This window comes from Heterocephalus glaber, unplaced genomic scaffold, assembly GCF_053883595.1.
Source record: "Heterocephalus glaber isolate CG9 unplaced genomic scaffold, H.glaber_assembly_v1.0 deba00000943, whole genome shotgun sequence".
Classification (NCBI taxonomy): domain Eukaryota; kingdom Metazoa; phylum Chordata; class Mammalia; order Rodentia; family Bathyergidae; genus Heterocephalus; species Heterocephalus glaber.
The window spans coordinates 1,401,986-1,419,606 of NW_028258175.1; the positions used below are offsets into that span (position 1 = coordinate 1,401,986).

At 50.0% G+C, this 17,621-nt stretch overlaps 1 protein-coding gene across 4 annotated transcripts; it reads left to right on the forward strand.

Moving 5' to 3' along the window:
* Nucleotides 1–1,974: 1,974 nt before the first annotated feature.
* Nucleotides 1,975–14,140, forward strand: Spn (sialophorin). Of its 4 annotated transcripts, XM_087208995.1 has the most exons (4): nucleotides 1,975–2,442; nucleotides 2,828–2,878; nucleotides 10,318–10,401; nucleotides 11,376–14,140. In XM_087208995.1, exons 1-4 carry the CDS (start codon nucleotides 2,186–2,188, stop codon nucleotides 11,542–11,544), a joined length of 561 nt encoding a protein of 186 aa, XP_087065121.1. In that variant the 5' UTR covers nucleotides 1,975–2,185; the 3' UTR covers nucleotides 11,545–14,140. The 4 variants fall into 4 exon arrangements, with proteins under 4 accessions (XP_087065121.1, XP_021093171.1, XP_087065120.1 ...); XM_021237512.2 differs by having other exon boundaries at nucleotides 1,983–2,442; nucleotides 10,318–14,140; XM_087208994.1 differs by lacking the exons at nucleotides 1,975–2,442; nucleotides 2,828–2,878 and adding exons at nucleotides 2,909–8,342; nucleotides 8,392–9,951 and having other exon boundaries at nucleotides 10,318–14,140.
* Nucleotides 14,141–17,621: the final 3,481 nt, after the last annotated feature.

Genomic DNA, 17,621 nt, shown 5'->3' on the forward strand with positions numbered 1-17,621 from the left:
ATGAGCCACCGTGCTTGGGTCCTGAATTTTAAGTCTTTTTAAGTCAATTATTTTTATTTTTATTTATTTATTTTTTTATTCTTAAGTTCTTTTATTGGTACATTTTAGGTATACAATATGTTTACATTTATCATTGGGTGCTTGTACCTGTACATGATGTATCTTGATTCTTATTTTCTCCCCATTACCTGTGCACCCTTCACCCCCTCCACCCTTCCCTATTTACATAGACTTCATTTCCATTTTTTTTCTTTTCTCATAATTTTTCCTTTCCCTTCTTTCCTTTCCCCTTCCCCTCCCACCACCCCTACCTCTTTGGACCTTTTTTCCTATTTCAAATTATCAATTATTCATTTTAATCATTTTAACCCTTATTTACACTTTCAGTTTCTCACAAGAGAGAAACTATTTGTTATTTACACACATGTGTCCTATTTATTTCACTTAAGAGCACGGCCTCATGGGCCGGGGATTTAGCTCAGTGGTTCCACCGCCTGCCTCGCAAGCACAAGGACCGGAGTTTGATCCCTGGTACCAAAAAAACCCAAAACAAAAGAGTATGGCCTCGATATGCATCCATTTAGCTATAAACGTAAGTCAATTATTTTTAACTGACATCTAATAATTATACATATTTATGAAGTACAGTGTGATTTTTAAATTTTTTTTGGTACCAGGGATCAAACTCAGGTCCTTACGCTTGTGCAGCAGGCGGTGGAACCACTGAGCTAAATCCCCACCCCTACAGTGTGATATTTTGATACATGTATACAATGTATAATGACCAAATCAGAGCAATTAGCATATCAACACAGGGAGACCCTATCTCAATACAAAACAAAATAAAAAACAAAACAAAAATAACCCCCTAAACTAGAATCCTTTCTTGTAGCTATTTGAAATATAGAACACAGCATTGCTAACAAGTCACCCTACTGTGCTGTGAAACACTAGGATTTAGTCTTCCCTCTGCTGCCTCACCAGCCCCCTCACTCCGCTCCCCCCAGCTTCTGATAAGCAATATTCTACTTTCTACATCTGGTACCTCAACTTTTTTTTTTAATCTTCCACATATGAGTGAGAACATGTACTTGTCTTTCTGTGCCTGGCTTATTTCACTTCACATTGTATTCTCTGGGCTTATTCATGTTTTTGCAAATGACATGGTTTTGCTTTAGCCATTCTTTGGTTAATTCTGTATGTTAGACGTGAATAATGTTACAGTAAACATGAGATTATTCTGGCCACTCAGGTTCATGCCCACAGGTTCTTTTGCTGGCCCCGATCACAACAAAGTACTATAGATAGCTAAATTAGATAGATTTTATTTTTTCCTGTACCAGGGATCGAACTCAGGACCTTGCACTTGCCAGGCGGGCATGGTGCCACTGAGCTACATCCCTGCTCCTGTTAGACAGAAATTAACGGGCAGTCAGGGAGGGATCACCCCTCAAGGCAATCAGTGCAGAAGATGAGACACACCAAGATTGGGGCTGGAGGCGAACCTGAAGAGAACCGGGCCTCAAGATGGAGACGCAGCAGCCAGGCACGAAAGCCTCGGTAGAGATAAACAGCAGCTCGAAATTATACCATAATTAGCACCACCTGGTCCACTGGGCCCAACTAGGCCTCAGACGAGCAGGTGGGTACCAAAATGTCTAAACCCATCTGCCAGCCCTGTCGAGGAATGCCTAATGTGCTCGCCATATTCCCTTGCTGTGTGCCTCGTCTCCTTACTGGATCGTTATCAGCTAAATTTATAATCCTGTAGGTTGACTGTGGCTGACCCATGTTGTACCGACATTGTGATTTTGCTATATACAATATCCTTGGACAGAGCCTCCTCGGGATCCCTCCTGGAAATCAGGAGCTGTTCTTAATTCCTGACCGCCTCCTACGGTTCGCGCCTTCACTCCACTCTTGTGGAGACCACGAGCTCCGCACACCGGAAGTCTGACAGGCTGGGACTTCCGGGAAGATGGCGGGGGGGGGGTGTGTCACCGGAAAGACCCTCTGGAGACTCAATAGGGTGGGAGTTATTTTCCCTGTCACAAAAGGGAACAGGAGAAAGGATTACTCAAAGCTGGCTCCGAGGCGATGGGGCCCCTTTACCCCACATCGCCAACTCCCGCACAAGTAGGTCGGGCCTCAGGCTCCTTCCGGCCTCCCCGCCCGAGGAGCGGGAATGGAGTCGGTCCCGGGCCCCCCTCTGCTAGCTCCTTCCGCAGGGGCGCTGAGGCTGGAGGGGCGGAGAACCTTGGTAGCGGCGTGGCATCCTCCGGGCTGGCGGCCCCGCAGCCCTCAGGCCTCTTCCTCCCGAGGAGACGCCCAGTCAGCCCCACGAGCCCTTCTGCACACTGGGGCGCAGGGGGAGCAGGCAGCACAGCCCCAGGTCACGGGCACCTGGGCCGGCGAAAGAGAGAGAGGAAAGCCAGCCACAAGGTAGGGCTGAGGCAACAAAGCGGGGGTGCGGTGGGGGTGAGGAAACAGGTTTAGGATTTTAAACAGGGTACCATGCAAAAACACCCCAAAAAGGTGACATTTGAGCAAAGATGAGAGAAAGAGAGCCATCTGGGTATCTGAGTGGGTATCTAGCAGGCACCACAGGCAGTGCAAAGGTCCTGAGGCATTTGTAATCTTCCAGGAACAAAATGGAGGCCTAGGTGGCAGCACAGAGGCAGTGTGTGTCAGAGCGGTAGGGAGGGGTCAGAGCAGGTGTGGCCAACTTCTGCATTTACTGTGTGGATTGGCAACTGTCAGGGTTTAGAGCCTAGGCGGGATGAGATCATGCTGTAACCAGTTCCTTCTGGTTGTCTGTGGGAAACAGGGTGAAGAGGGATGAAGTCACCCATAGCAGGGACCCGCTGGAGCCCACTGCGTAAGTTCACAGAAGGGAAGATGGAGGCTGAGGCGGGAGGTTGAAGTAAAGGAAAGAAGAGCCGTCAGATTCTAAATCTTGCTTTTTTTTTTTTTGGCATGCTGTTTTATTTTGAAAAACTCAAACTTATAGAAAAGTCCCAAGAATATGATACAAGGGCAACTGTAGCCCAGTGATGGTGAACTTTTGGAGCTGAAAGTAACAGCTGACTAGGCACGCATGCTGTAGGCTCCCACTGCTGCCGTCAACCCTTTCTGTGCTTCAGCACCAGTGAGCATCTTCCTATATATGCTGCATTTTTATCTCCTATGTTATTATTTTACTATTATTACTGGTATTGTTATTATTGTTGTTCAGGAGATTGACTGAACTCAGGGCCTTGTACCTGGTAGGCAAGTGCAGCATCACTGAGCTACAGCCCCAGCCTTTTTACTTTTTTTTTTCTGGTACCGGATATCGAACTCAGGACCTTGTGCTTTTGAGGAAGGCTCGGTGCCACTGAGCTAAATCCCCAGCCCCTTTTTACTTTGTTTTGAGACTGAGCCTCCCTAATTTCCCTAAGCTGGCCTTGAACTTGCAATCTTGCCTCCAAGCAACTGGGATTATAGGTGCGTGCCATCATGCCCAGCCTGTTATTACTTTTTTTTTTGGTACTGGGGATTGAACTTGGGTCCTTGCGCTTGTGCAGCAGGCGGAGAAACCACTGAGCTAAATCCCCGGCTCCTGTTACTACTTTTTCTGTGGAGCAATTAAGAAATATGGGGCGGGGATTTAGCTCAGTGGTTCCGCCACCTGCCTCACAAGCACAAGGTCCCGAGTTTGATGCCCGGTACCAAAAAAAGAAAAAAAAGAAAAGAAATGTGTCAACATAGTGATCATTTACTCCTACATACTTTTAAACATGCATTTCTTAAGAAAAAAAGTCATTCCCTTTCATAACCATCATTTACTTTCAAATTCAGGAAGGCTAATATTCAGTACTAATATCTACTGTACAGTCCATATTTAAATTTTGCTAATTATCTTGATAGTGTCCTTAATAAGAGTACACCCCCTCATATATGATTCCATACTGCTGTTAGCTGTCATTTCTCTTCACTCTTTTTTTTTTCGGTACCCAGGATCAAATTCGGGACCTTGGGCTTGCGAGGCAGGTGCCGGAACCACTGAGCTAAATCCCCAGCCCTCTCTTCACTCTTTTAAGTTCCTCCCTTGGTCCTTTCTTTTTTTATCTTTTTGGGTACCGGGGGTTGAATGCGGCCTTGCCCTTGCGAGGCAGGCAGCAGAACCACTGAGCTACATCCTTGGCCCTCTTGGTCCTTTGTTTTTTTCTTTTTTTTTTTTCCCACCGGAGGCAAGGCTTTATTGAGGAAGGAGCTGGTGGGCTACTTCGAACAATGGCGAGAGAAGAGAAGACTCTTGGTCCCTTCTAACTGACTTTTTTTTTTTTTGGTACTAGGGATCAAACTCAGGACCTTGTGCTTGTGAGGCAGGTGCTGGAACCACTGAGCTAAATCCCTGGCACAACAATGAAATTTTTGAAGAGTACAAGCTAATTGTTTTACAAAATTTCAATTTCTTTCCTTCCTTCCTTCCTTCCTTTTTTTTTTTTTTTTTTTAAGTACTGGGGATCGAACTCGGGTCTTTCCTTTGATGAGGTATCAGCTGGGCATGGTGGGGCATCCCTGTAATCCCAGCACTCTGGGAGGCTGAGGCAGGAGGATTGCAAATTCAAGCCCAGCCTGGATTTGCCAGGACCCTAAAATTTAAAAAAAAAATAATAAAAAGTCTGGGGATATAGCTCAGCGCAAAGGTCCTGGGATCAAGCCTCAGTATTGGGGTTTGTGGGAGCAGAGATGGGATCTCACTGTGTTGCCTAATCTGGCCCCAAATTCCTGGACTCAACTGACCCTCTTCCCCAGCCTCCCAAGTGCCTGGGATTATAGGCACATCCCACCATACGGACTTTGCCTGATTTTTCTCGATGCATATTTCAGAATATGCATTTTTGGTTGGGAACACATAGCAACTATACTTCGTCCTACTCAGAGTGTGGTATCAGGAGGCCCTGAATGTGGGCTTGTCACATTCACTACTGTTGATACTAGCTGTGGTCACTTGGTTAAGACACTGTCTGTTAGATTTCTCCACCACATGAATTTTCGAGGTAGCTTCCGGTGGCCACCTGCAGAGTCAGGTGAGGAAGAGTGCAAAAGGTCTGTCTGGGACTTGAAGGATCCAGTCAAAAGTCCAAGGCTTGGAGCTCACCGTACAGTACAGTGAGAGCTCCTATCAGGAAGCCCATGGAAGGCTGAAGGGTCTGCGTTGGAAGCCAGGAGACAGTGTTCAAGGTGAAGGCAAAGACTGGAGCTCCTCCAGAGACAAGAGCTAGTCTTCCTTTCCCTTTTTGTTCCACTCAGGCTGCAAGTCTATTGGCTGGCACCACTCACACCCAGGGTGGGTCTCCCCTCTTCAGTAAGTCCACTGAGCCACTTCCATTCAGAACTGTGTTTCCTCAAGTTGACACAACAGTATCACAAGCACTTATTAGATACAACAAAATCTCCCAGGATCATCTCATTTTTTCCTCTGCCCTAGCCTCAGTCATTTTCCAAGGAGCCGGTTTCCTTCAAGGACAGTGACATTTAGAAGCCACAATTTGGGACCATGCTAATTGATTTTGCATGTAGAAGCAGCAGCATTTTGTATGGATTGGATGTGGATATAGAGAAGTCCTATCTTGTCAGAGACCCAGCTCAAACACTCTGAAGTCTTCATAGACACACCCTGAGGCTGACCAGCCCGTTTAACAGTGTCATGTTGTTTGTATTATTCCTACCCCAGCAGTAGGAGATGTGAGTGCTCCCAGGAAGTCCTTACCCCTGGCTGTTGGTAAAGCTGGCTTTGAATCTCATCTTGAGGGCTCTCAAGTTGAGGCTGGGCAAGTCCCTCAACCACTACATGTTTCTTCACTTGTGACGTGAGGGTGATGACAAGGATCTCACAGGGTGACTTTGAGAAGTGATTTCCTCTGACTGCCTAGAGAGGAGGACAGTGAGGGCCAAAGAAACAGAGACCTGTGTAATTTCAATGTATAAGGGTGGCCGGGAGGTCAGTGCCTCAGAGCAGCAAAGACAAAGACTCCCCGAGCCGGCCACCATGTACTGGGTGCACACAGTAATCAGAGGGAGCATCAGGTGACCTGGAGGGCACAGCGATCTCATGCCTGGTCTCACTGCCGATGCAGATCTCACACTGATGAGGGCGGAAAGGAGAGGTCCCCACCTCAGCAGCTGAAGAGCTGTGTAAGACCGCTGTCTTTACCAAAAGTTCTGAGGAGCTGACTATAGTGAAGCGCACCCAGGGATCCCAGAGGTGCCTCCAGAATGTAAGACCAAAGGCCTTACCAAATGCTCCAAGGAGCTGAAGTGGAGCACACCCGGGGATCCCAGCAGTGCCTCCAGAATGTAAGACCAAAGGCCTTACCAAATGCTCCAAGGAGCTGGAGTGGAGCACACCCGGGGATCCCAGCGGTGCCTCCAGAATGTAAGACCAAAGGCCTTACCAAATGCTCCAAGGAGCTGGAGTGGAGCACACCCGGGGATCCCAGCGGTGCCTCCAGAATGTAAGACCAAAGGCCTTACCAAATGCTCCAAGGAGCTGACTGCAGCGAAGAACACCCGGGAAGGAACACACCGGACAAGTTGGAAAGTGAAACAGACCTTAGTCTGGCCAGACGGCACTCCCAAAGCAAAGTAGCTTAGAGAGGCATAGTCCAGAGTCCGAGGCTCTTTTTATAGGGGCTTGCAGGGGAGTTAACAGGCGAAATTTACAGAAGAAGGAACAAAGGTTTAGTGGTCTTACATTTGTATATTAATTAGCCTGACTTGTACTGTTAGTCAGCAGATGCTTTGTAGATTGGTCTATAGATAGTGGTGTTGAACAAAGGGTTGGATAATTATGACTGATAGGGATCTTATCTAGTGTCCCCAGAACTAAGAAGCATCTTTATCTATTTACTCACATTCAATCATAGGTGGGGCTAGGGGAGTTTTATGATTACAGAGTTATGCAGTCTTACAACTAGGCTGATCAGGAGCTCCTCCCTCCCCAGGTGAGGCCTTTCTCTCCTGTGTCGCTACTGGGTTCTCAAGGAGCCAGGACTGCTTCGCCTTTGGCTGGTGTCACCTTGCCCTTGAGTGCCACAGGACACAGACCACTGAGGCCTCAGGTGTGACTGGTCTGTTTTTTGGGGTTTTTTTTGGTATGGGGGATTGAAATCGGGACCTTGTGCTTGAGGCAGGCGGCAGAACCAGTGAGCTAAATCCCCGGCCCCTTAAATCATTTTTTGTCTTTTGTCTACAACTAAAAAATTTGCGAATGAGGTGGGGCTATTTGGGAGGTGGCTGAATCTAGAGTATATGATGCTGTTATTAAGGGCGTGTGATTACTAAACCACTACACATGAGTGATTCGTTTAGCACCACCATACTCTAAATAAGATAAAAGGGGCAGGAAGGCACTGTTAAGGTCCCTTGTTGTTTTTGCTACTTTGTGCTTTCCATGTTGTTTCTCCTCTGCAATGCCTGTTGACCATCCTTGCCTTGGAGTCAGCCAATTACGGACTGAAACCTCTGCAAACTATAAGTCAAATAAACCTTTCCCCCTTTACCTTTGGGTGTCGGGTATTTCGTCTCAGCAGTGAGAAAGTAACTAACACCCTCACCAAGCTTGGTGCCCCTCAGTTGTGGGTTGGGTCCACTGTGTACCTGTTGGAAATCTGGGCCTCTGTGTCGCCCCTTGGGGTCTGAGTAGTGGACGAGCACTGAAGCACACGTGATGCTCCTGTTGCTTGCTGTGCTGTGAGCAGTGAATTCCTGTGTGTCCGACCAGGAGTCTCCTGTCTTTGGGTCTGACCAACTCACCAGTCTCAACTAAGGTGGAATTCTACTGTAAGACTGAGGGCCTTACCAAACGCTCCGAGGAGCTGACTAGTGAAGCACACCCAGGAATCCCAGCGGTGCCTTCAGAATGTAAGATCAAGAGCCTTACCAAACGCTCCAAGGAGCTGACTAGTGAAAGCACACCCAGGAATCCCAGCAGTGCCTTCAGAATGTAAGACCAAGAGCCTTACCAAACTCTCCAAGGAGCTGACTACAGCGAAGAACACCCGGGAAGGAACACACCGGACAAGTTGGAAAACAGACCTTTATTAGTCTGGCCAGACAGCACTCCCAAAGCAAAATAGCCTAGAGAGGCAACTGGCTCAGAATCCGAGGCTGTTTTTATAGGGGGTTGAGGGGGAAGTTAACATATAGAATTAAAGAAAAGGGGACAAAGGTTAGTGGTTGACTGTCACATATTGATGGTCAGCAGACATCTGCAGCTTGTTCTAACAATTGTGGTGCCTGGAATATCAGTTCCGGGTAAACAAAGAGTTGAGTAGTTTACTCTGGGACTCTAGGTCTGTTACAGATCCCTATCTAGAGTCCCTAAACTATCTGGGACTCTAGGTCTGTTACAGATCCCTATCTAGCGTCCCTAAACTAACAAGCATCTCCATCCATTAACTCACATTTTAATCACAATGGGGCTGGAGAAAAAGGAACAAAGGTTATGCAGTCCCACACTACATTCTACCAGGGAGCTGTTTATTTGTTTTGTTTTGTTTTGGTACCGGTGATCGAACTCCGAACTTGGGACCTTGTGCTTACGAGGCAGGCAGCAGAACCACTGAGCTAAATCCCTGGCCCACCAGGGACCTGTTTTAATCTTCTGTTATGCACAAGTATAGCTTTTACAGTATAAAAATACTGATTTTAAAAAAAACAACAGCAAAAACCAAATGCACATCCCAAAATCTCAAAGCTTGCCAATTAGAGGAAAGTCAGGAAACAAACACTATCCAAAGGAACACTCTACTTAGGGCTAGGGGGTAGCTCCATGATAGACTGCCTGTTTAGCATACTTGAGGCCCTGGGTTCAAACTCCAGAACTGTGGGGCTGGGAGAGGGGGATAAAGAACTCTTTAGTCTTTTTTTTTTTCTTTCTTTCTTTACCCTCTTTTTTTAGGTACCGGGTATCGAACTCAGGTCCTTGTGCTTGTGCAGCAGACAGCAAAACCACTGAGCTAAATCCTCGGTCCCACTTTACCTCTTTTTTTTAATCAGGGTTATGCTATGTAGTTCAGGCTGGCCTTGAACTCTCGGTGATCCTCCTGCCTCAGCCTTCTGAGTGCTGGGATCACAGGTGTGTGCCACTATGCCTGGCACAACACCCTACTCTTACCTAGCTGAAGATAATCTGGTTAGTCCCTCAGTAGACATCTTTCTAGAGTGCTTTCTGTATAGATTCTCATGCCTTTACTAGTCTCCTTCCAAAATAAGATCATAGCCAGGCATGGCGACACACATCTGTAATCCCAGTACTGGGGGTTGAGGCAAGAGAATCTATTAAATTCAGGGCCAGTCTGACTCTGTCACCAAAAACAACAAACAAACAAAGATCACAGCTTATGTGGTGCTTTAGTAACTGCCTGAGTTGAGCATCTCCTTTGGGGAGAAGCACTGCAGTGACCTCCAACTCCTTGTGGCTTAGTCAGGGCTCAGCAGCCTGCAAAGTTTTCAGTACCCCAGCCAGAGCCTGGTGCTTCCCCAGGCACCTGCTGCTTCCTGGAAACTCTTGGGGGAGGAAATGTACCCAAGTCCCAACCAACAGCTCAGGGACCACAGATTCGAAGGAAACCGCCCTTCCAGCCATCTCCTCCTCTGCCTCTTCTGTGCCCCTGTTCTCAGGCACATTCTTATCTGACACCAGCCAAGATGCAGGAATTCCCGCTCTGGGCCCCCCACATTGTTTCCTGCCTTAGCCTTGCCCTGGGCCCCCAGGCCTCATCTCAGGGTCCCACGTCCCCGCCCTGTGAGAGGACAGAAGGGTGCAGCAGGATGCAGGGTGGGGTGGGTGGAGCCAGGGTCCACTTCCTTTCCTTTTGGGGCCCGGTTCCCCCAGTTGTGCCTGAGCCTCCGCAGGAGTTGGTGTGGTCGGCCCAGCCCTGTGCAGTATCACCTAAGTTGGTAAGAAGGTGTGACCTGGGGCACAGCGGCCTTGGAGGGGCTGGAATGGCCTGTCTTGAACAGACCCTGACAGGTGATGGAAAGAGAGGATGGGGCCAGTGGGCTGCGCAGAAGTGGGGAGGCCAGGAGGGCAGGGGTGCTGCCGGAGCCCGAGCAGCACAGCTGGACAGAGTGATGCATGGGCTGGGCCAACAGGGCGCTGCTGCGTCTGGCCCCCTGTTGCTTCTGATAATAGAAAAACAAGGGTGGAAAAAGCCGTTAGACCGCACGCTGGGCCTGGCAGTTGGCAGGGAAGTGGGCAGGAGAGCAAGTCCTGGCCAGGGCTCCCCCCAGCCCCAGTGTGTTCTGTTTCTTCAACTTCCCCAGCTCGGGTCCCAACTCCTGCTCATGCCTGCTGCCCTGGAAATGGCCCTGCTGCTTCTCTTCTTTGGGAGCTTCTGGAGCCCGCTGGTGAGTCCACAGGAGACTTTGCTGATGCCCATCTTGGGAAACTCCACTTCTTTAGTCTCGGACTCAGCGACCTCCATGGAGCCAGTGACGAGGGCCTCTTCAGAGCACAGCGCAAGCAATCAGGTCTCCACCCCAGCCCCCTCCACTCCCTTTAGAGACAGCGAGGTGCCCTCTCTTGGGAGTTCTGTTGGTGCCAGCACTGGCCCTGCTGTGTCTGAGCCAGCGCCCTCCAAGGTGGATTCTACCCAGAAGCCATCAGAGCTGGAAATCTCTAGTGCAACCAGTGGCCCTGCTGTTCCTGTAGCAGTGAGCTCTCAGGGACACCCCACTGTGACAGGTGCAGCCATGGCATTTACCTCTGTGGAAACCTCTGGTGGGACCAGTGAATCCTCTGTCACCATGGCAACAAACTCTCTGGAAACCTCCAGTGGACCCCCTGTCACCATGGCAACACGTTCTGTGGATACCTCCAGTGGGGCCAGTGGAACTTCTGTTACCATGACAACTAGCTCTCCAGAGCCCTCCAGTGGGACCAGTGGCCCTCCTGTCTCTATGACAATCAGCTCCCCGGTAACCTCCAATGTGGCCAGCAGCTCCCCAGTCTCCACCATAAAAGTATCCATGGTGACCACCCCAAAGCCTTCCACAAGCACAAGCACTGAGCCCTCTACAAGCCCAGGCCAGGGGCGGAAGGGCATGATGCTGGTGCCCCTGCTGGTGACCCTGCTGGTGGTCATGGTGCTCGTGGCACTGTTCCTGCTGTGGCGCCAGCGGCAGAAGCGCCGCACAGGGGTCCTGACATTGAGCGGCGGCGGGAAGCACAATGGGGTGGTGAATGCCTGGGCTGGGCCCGCACAGGTCCCTGACGAGGAGGCTGTGACAGCAGCAGTGGGAGGGCCCCTGGGTGACAAGGGCTCTGGGGTCCCCGAGACAGAGGGGTCTGCCCAGTGGCCCATGCTCACCACTTTCTTTAGCAGACGGAAGTCTCACCAGGGCTCCTTGGCCATGGAGGAGCTGAAGTCCGGGCAAGGCCCCTGCCTGCAGGGCGAGGAAGAGCCGCTGGTGGGCAGTAAGGACGAGGCTGTGGAGGACCCTGCTCCCGAGGGCCCCGCCACCGACAGGGCAGCACCTCAGTGGCTGTGAATAGCAGGAGCCTCCCTCTCAGCTTCACTTCCCCCATGCCCACACCGGCAACCCCAGGATTCTCGCTCTGCCCAGCATCTCTCCTGGGCCCCCCTGCCAGCGCCCTCCCACGTCTGCATCTGCATCTAGACCTGGCCGCAGCCCGCCCCTGCTGTTGCAGACCAAACCAGCCTGCCTCCTCAAGAATCCCTCAGTCCCCTCCCCAGCTTTCTTCACCTGGAACCAGTTGCTGAATCGCCTCGATCCCAACCTTACTGACCCAGGATTTCTCCGAGGATGCCCCTGGGGAGGCCAGATATTGGGAAGAAGGAGGAAATGACAATCCGGCCAACTCCCCAGGACAAAACTTTGTGAAGTGTGCGTACGTGGGGGCCCTCGTTAGGACATCCTACGGGAACAGCCATGAGCCCCTCTCTTGGGGCTTCAACCCTCAGCAGGGGTTGCTCTGGGCCTCCCTGGAGCCTCGGCTGGCTGGGGCTGGCTGTCTAGCTTTGCTCTGAGGGAGCCTGTGACCTCCTGAGCCCCAGGACCCAGGGATGCCCTAGCCCAAGCTACCACTCTGCCACACCTAGGGACTGGGCTGCTGGGCCTTCGACACTTCCCTGGCCGGGGTAGGGTGGTTCTTGGGAAGGCTGCCACCTGTGAGGGACCCCTCCTGGTGAGCTCTCTGTGCAAGAGGTGGCGGTATTGAAGGGACAGTTTGAAGGAGGGGGCACGATGGGGGCTGAGGAGGGGCTGCCTCAGTGTGGGGTACAGAGCCACTGGGAACACAAGTGCTCTCACTTTTGCTCAGATGCGGACTCACGGGCAACTCTAACTCGGTAGTCTGAGTCTAAGCAAGAATGCAGGCTTGACAGGCCTAGTGTGTGGTGCGCGCCTGTACTCCCGGCACTCAGGAGGGCCAGGCAGGAGGATCTCCGTGAGTTTAAGGCCAGCCTGAACGACATAGCAAGACTCTGTTGCAAAAAACAAAACAAGAGAATTCAGGCTTCTCAGAAAGATGGAATATGTGACCAAGTGCAGGCTCTCAGCCACCGCATCCCCTCTTCAAAGGCTCCCTCTCTTCAACACACGCACGCAGGCACACACACACTCACAGGCCGGAGGGGATCTGCCCGAGCAGCGGGACGGCACAGTAAGTCCCGCTGACACCCCCATGTTCTAGGGTGGGCCAGTGTCTCCCCTTTCTGCCATCCTTCTCCAGGCTGAGTGGACAGGCGGTCGCAGGGTAGCCCACGGGTGGCTGGTGTCCCCAGGCAAAGGGAATTTTGCACAGAGGAATTCCTTGAGTCAGAGGGGCAGATGCCGAGACAGACTGACCTACTAAAGGGGTGTGGGAGTGGGATTGACTGTGCTGGCCTGTGGCCTGTGCAGGGCGCCCCGGGTGGCTCCGTTGACAGTGGGAGAAGGGACAGGAAGCGTCCACAAATCCAGCGGTGCCACGTCCGCGACCCCCACTCTGGTCTGTGGCAAAGGGCTGAGCCATGTGTGTGGATGGAGCGGAGCAGATGGAAATCCAGCCTGTGCTGCCAGGCCGCAGACCCGGCCACACGGAGGCCCCTGCCCCACGCTGTGGGCACAGCCTGAGGCCCCAACAGCAGAACTCACTTGCAGAAATCCCTCAGGGATACAGCGCTGTGGCCTCAGACGTGTCAAAAAATTGCACCCCAGTTACAGGTTTAGACAATACTGCCACTCCCTCTCCTTTACAGAGGTGGTTGTTCTGAATCCTGTAGGAAGCAGGGTGGGGAAGGCACCCCAATAATGGTTCCCAGTCCAGAAAATGACAGATGTTATGAGTGTTAAAGTGGAGGTGCAGGGAGTTTCACCAAAAGAAAAGGCACGCTGCTTCTGAGGGAGGAGTGGGCTTCCCGAGAGAGTCTGTCTCTGGGACTTTGTCACCTCCACTGCTGTCTTTCTGGTGGCCACTGTGCCTGGCTCGCACCTGGTCCTCAGTGAATGATCACTTGAATGAATGAGTTAATCCCCTCAAGTGGATTTATATTTGTTTTATTTTTCCTCCCTTGGTACTGGGATTGATCCCAGAGCCTTCACACTGAGCTACGTTCTGAGGCCTTTTTTATTTTGAAACAGGGCCTCATGAAGTGGCTAAATTGCCCAGGCTGGGCGCGAACTTGTCATTCTCCTGCCTCAGCCTCCCAGACAGCTGGACCTCAGAGATTTTGAAAGCTAAGAAAGATTTTGTCAGGCTGGAAAAAGGGAAGAGCATGTGTGTAGAGGGCATGGGTGGAAAAGCCCAATGAGGAAAGTGGAGCAGTTCTTTTTTTGGCAAACGTGGAGTAAATGCTTTCCAATTCCCTAGAGGGAAAAAGAATGTAGGGGCAGCAATAGATATTGCAAGAACAAAATGGGGAAAAGAAAGAAAAGGAGAATGAGAAAAACAAGCGAATAGACAATATAGTGATAGTTTCAAATATATCAGTTCTGGAAATAGTTTTATGTGTATTTTTATGCTTGTCATAGTCACCAGAAATCATGTTTTCAAAAACTATGAAAAAAAGAAAACTATATGAAGACTTTGAAAAAATACAATACCATGTTAAGTGGAAATAAAAACAAGTTATTAATCTGTAAATATGTATGTGTCTAGTTTTGTAATAAAAATTCAAAAACAGGGCCAGGGGTTTAGCTTAGTGGTTATACTGCCTGCCTTGCAAGCGCAAGGTCTTGAGTTCTATCCCTGGTACCAAAAATAAAAAAAATTCAAAAATTCAAAAACATACACTTACCAGAGAAAAGCAAGAAGCACCCTAAATGTTTACTTAGCTAGTTATCCACAAGGTCATGGGTTTAAGTGTGATTTTTGTTTTGTTTACACTTTTTTGTATTTTTCAAATTTTATACAATAAATGTGTTACTATTACACATTAAATCAGAAAAAAAAATGATTTAAAAATGTTCCATGAGGCGGCCTGGGGTGTCTGGCTTGAGGAGAGTTGGGTGGTGGGTCAAGGCTGCATACTTCTCCAGGTCCTGGGGAGACCAGTCTGGTCCGGCCAGCAAGCTGTGAGCACCCGGTTTGGCTGGTTGCCAAGGCAACACACCTTCGAAAGGGCCCCAAGCCCTGCCCCTCTCTCCATCCTCTAAGCCAGCTCCAGCTGACCCCTCCTGTCCTCTGCCCTCGCCTCTGGAGCCTCTGTCATCTTGCCTGGCTCTTGCTGAGGCCTCCCTTCCTAACCTCATTACTTCCAAACTGCTCAAGAAGGTCCGAGATCCTCCTCTTCCTTGACTTTATTTTATTTCATTTTCTCTTATTTTGGTACCGGGGATCCAACTCAGGGTCTTGTGCTTGCTAGGCATTTTTCTCTTTTTAAAAATATTTGTGTTAGTACATATTTGCAGTACATAGTGCTTAAATTCCTCGTGGGGAGTTGATACATGTACAGAACACATCTTAATTCCTTTTATGTTCCCTTCCTCTCTTTGCTTTATTTTTTAATTGACAATAATTATTCAGCCGGAGCAGGGGTCCCAAGGCGTGGCGAGTGGGGGGGGGGTGCGCAAGGAGCAGGCCGGTCCCAGCGTGGCCCACCCCTTCAGGGATCCGGCCATCAACCCCCGAAACACAGGCTGCTGGTTTATCTGTGGCACCGGGCAGAACAGGATGGCAGCGCAGTGGCCAAGGTGTGCTTCTTCCAGTACTTTTTTTTGTTTTGTTTTGTTTGGGGGGAATCGAACTTCAGACCTTGAGCTTGCAAGGCAGGCGGCGGAACCACTGAGCTAAATCCCTGGCCCCTTCCAGTACTTTGACCCCTGCAGCAACTGTGCATGTGGAAAATGCAGGTCTGGATGGAAACCATCTGTTTATCAAGGATGCAAGTGAGGAGGCTGCGGTGACTGTGGGTCACAGGTCCCTCTTGGGCGTCTCTTGCTGTGGGGTGCAGTGCGGTGACAACTGAGGCCATTGCTGTGTTTGAGAAATGTTGGAAGAGCTTTTGGAGCTCTGAGGACTTCTGTGATCTATTCTGCAATGCTACTCTGCACAGTGAAGTCCAGTTTCCCTGCTCAGCCTCTAGCACATTCAGTGCCAGTTCAAAGACACAATTACAGGGCCAGGGATTTAGCTCAGTGGTTTCGCCGCCTGCTGCGCAAGCACAAGGACCTGAGTTCAGTCCCCGGTACCAAAAAAAAAAAAAAAGACACAATTACAAACGCTGAGTACGAAGGCCGCACCAAGGCACTGGGCCGGCTGCTGGGTCAGCTCCCCATCAGTGCCCAGTCCTCCAGCGCAGCCCCTACCTGGGCTTGTCCCTCTTCAGCTTCTGAGACACGTGGGATCCAGTCATGGATCAACCCAAGGCCGGTGGAGGCTCCCTGTCAGGCTCTGTGCTCGGGACTCTGGCCTGCTCCAGTCTGAGGTCCAGGCTGGCTAACCAGCCACCCCATTAGCCACACCGTGTGAGCCTTGAGGCCTTTGCCTTTCACCTTTCTGAGCCTTTTGCCATTCCATGCAGAGGACCAACTCGGAGAGCAGCTGCCTCCCCACAACCAGGCTGTCTGGCCTAGCAGGACCTTGCCGCTTTTCTCAGTGGGCTCTGGGCCAGGAGTGCCCACTGCCCAGCCCGGCCCGTCCTGTGGGCTCCAGGCTGGCCTGCCAGAGAGGAGCGGGGGCTCAGCCTAATTCGACTTTGCTACCACTGGGGTCAGTTTAGGGTCCTCTTGCCTTTTCCCTGTGGGAATGCCCAGCATTAATTAAACCCACTCAGTATCTGCTCACTTAGCACTGTATTGCTGTGAAGATAGAAGCATCGGCCCTTCACCGCCATTTAACTTCCTTGGCATTAGGGTTTGTAATCAGAAGCAGATAAATGTTGAGCTGCATATGTCCTCTCCACTTGCTCAACAAGCAGGGCTGTCTTTATAAGAAAAATTAAAGTCTTGGTATTTTCTTTAAAAAATTATTCAAAGTTATGGGAATACGATGAGATGTTTTGGTAGATGTATACAATGTGTAATAATCAAATCAGGGTAATTAGCACATCCATCAACTTGAATATTTGTCATTTCTTTGTTGTACAACATTCAAAATTCTTTCTATTTTTTTTTTTTTTTGTACCAGGGATCGAACTCGGGTCCTTGCACTTGCGAGGCAGTCAGCGGAACCACTGAGCTAAATCCCCGGCCCTCTTCTAGCTATTTTGAGACGTGAAATGTGTTATTGACCACAGTCACACTCCCACGCCATGTGACACCAGGGTGCATTCACGCTGCACCACCACTGCTCTGCCTCCGTGTGGCGGTCATTACAGACAGTCTTGAGGACCCCAGCAGCACGGCTCACCAGTAGGAAAAGGCTCTGACGTGATGCTAAGAACTTTCCATTCCTCAAATTGTAATTTCCACCTACTTTTCCTCACAACCAGCTTCGCCAGTTTTCCCCAGTGAGGGGGTCTCACCTCCTGAAAAAATATTTCAAATACTGAATGGTATTCCAGTGTGTACGTGTACCACATTTTCTTTATCATTCTCCCACTGCCAGACACTGGGAACTCAATTCAAAAAGCACATTAGACTGAAAAAGTCGAAAGATCTGAATGAACATTTTTCAAAAGAGGCTACCCAGGGCCCGGGGATTTAGCTCAGGGGTTCTGCCGCCTGCCTCACAAGCGCAAGGACCCGAGTTCAATACCGGGTACCAAAAAAAACCCAAACACCCTAGCGCAGGGACCCGAGTTCGATCCCTGGTGCCAAAAAAAAAAAAAACAACCCCAAACAAAACAGAAGCTAGAGAGATGGCTAACAGATACATGAAAAAGAATCACTCATCGTCAAGGAAGTGGAAAGCAAAACCACAATGAGATAGCAGCTCACTCCAGTCAGAATGGTTGTTATCAAAAGGACAGAGCCGGGTGTGGTGGCGCAGCCCTGTAATCCCAGCTTTGGGAGGCTGAGGTAGCAGGATCATTGGGAATTTGAAGCCAGCCTGGGCTACACAGTGAGTTCTAGGCCACCATGAATTACATAGGGAGACCCTGTATCAAAAACAAAAACCTGCCAAACCAAACTAAAACCAAACCAACAAAAAAATGTTTTTGTGATTTCTGAAGTTGAAACAA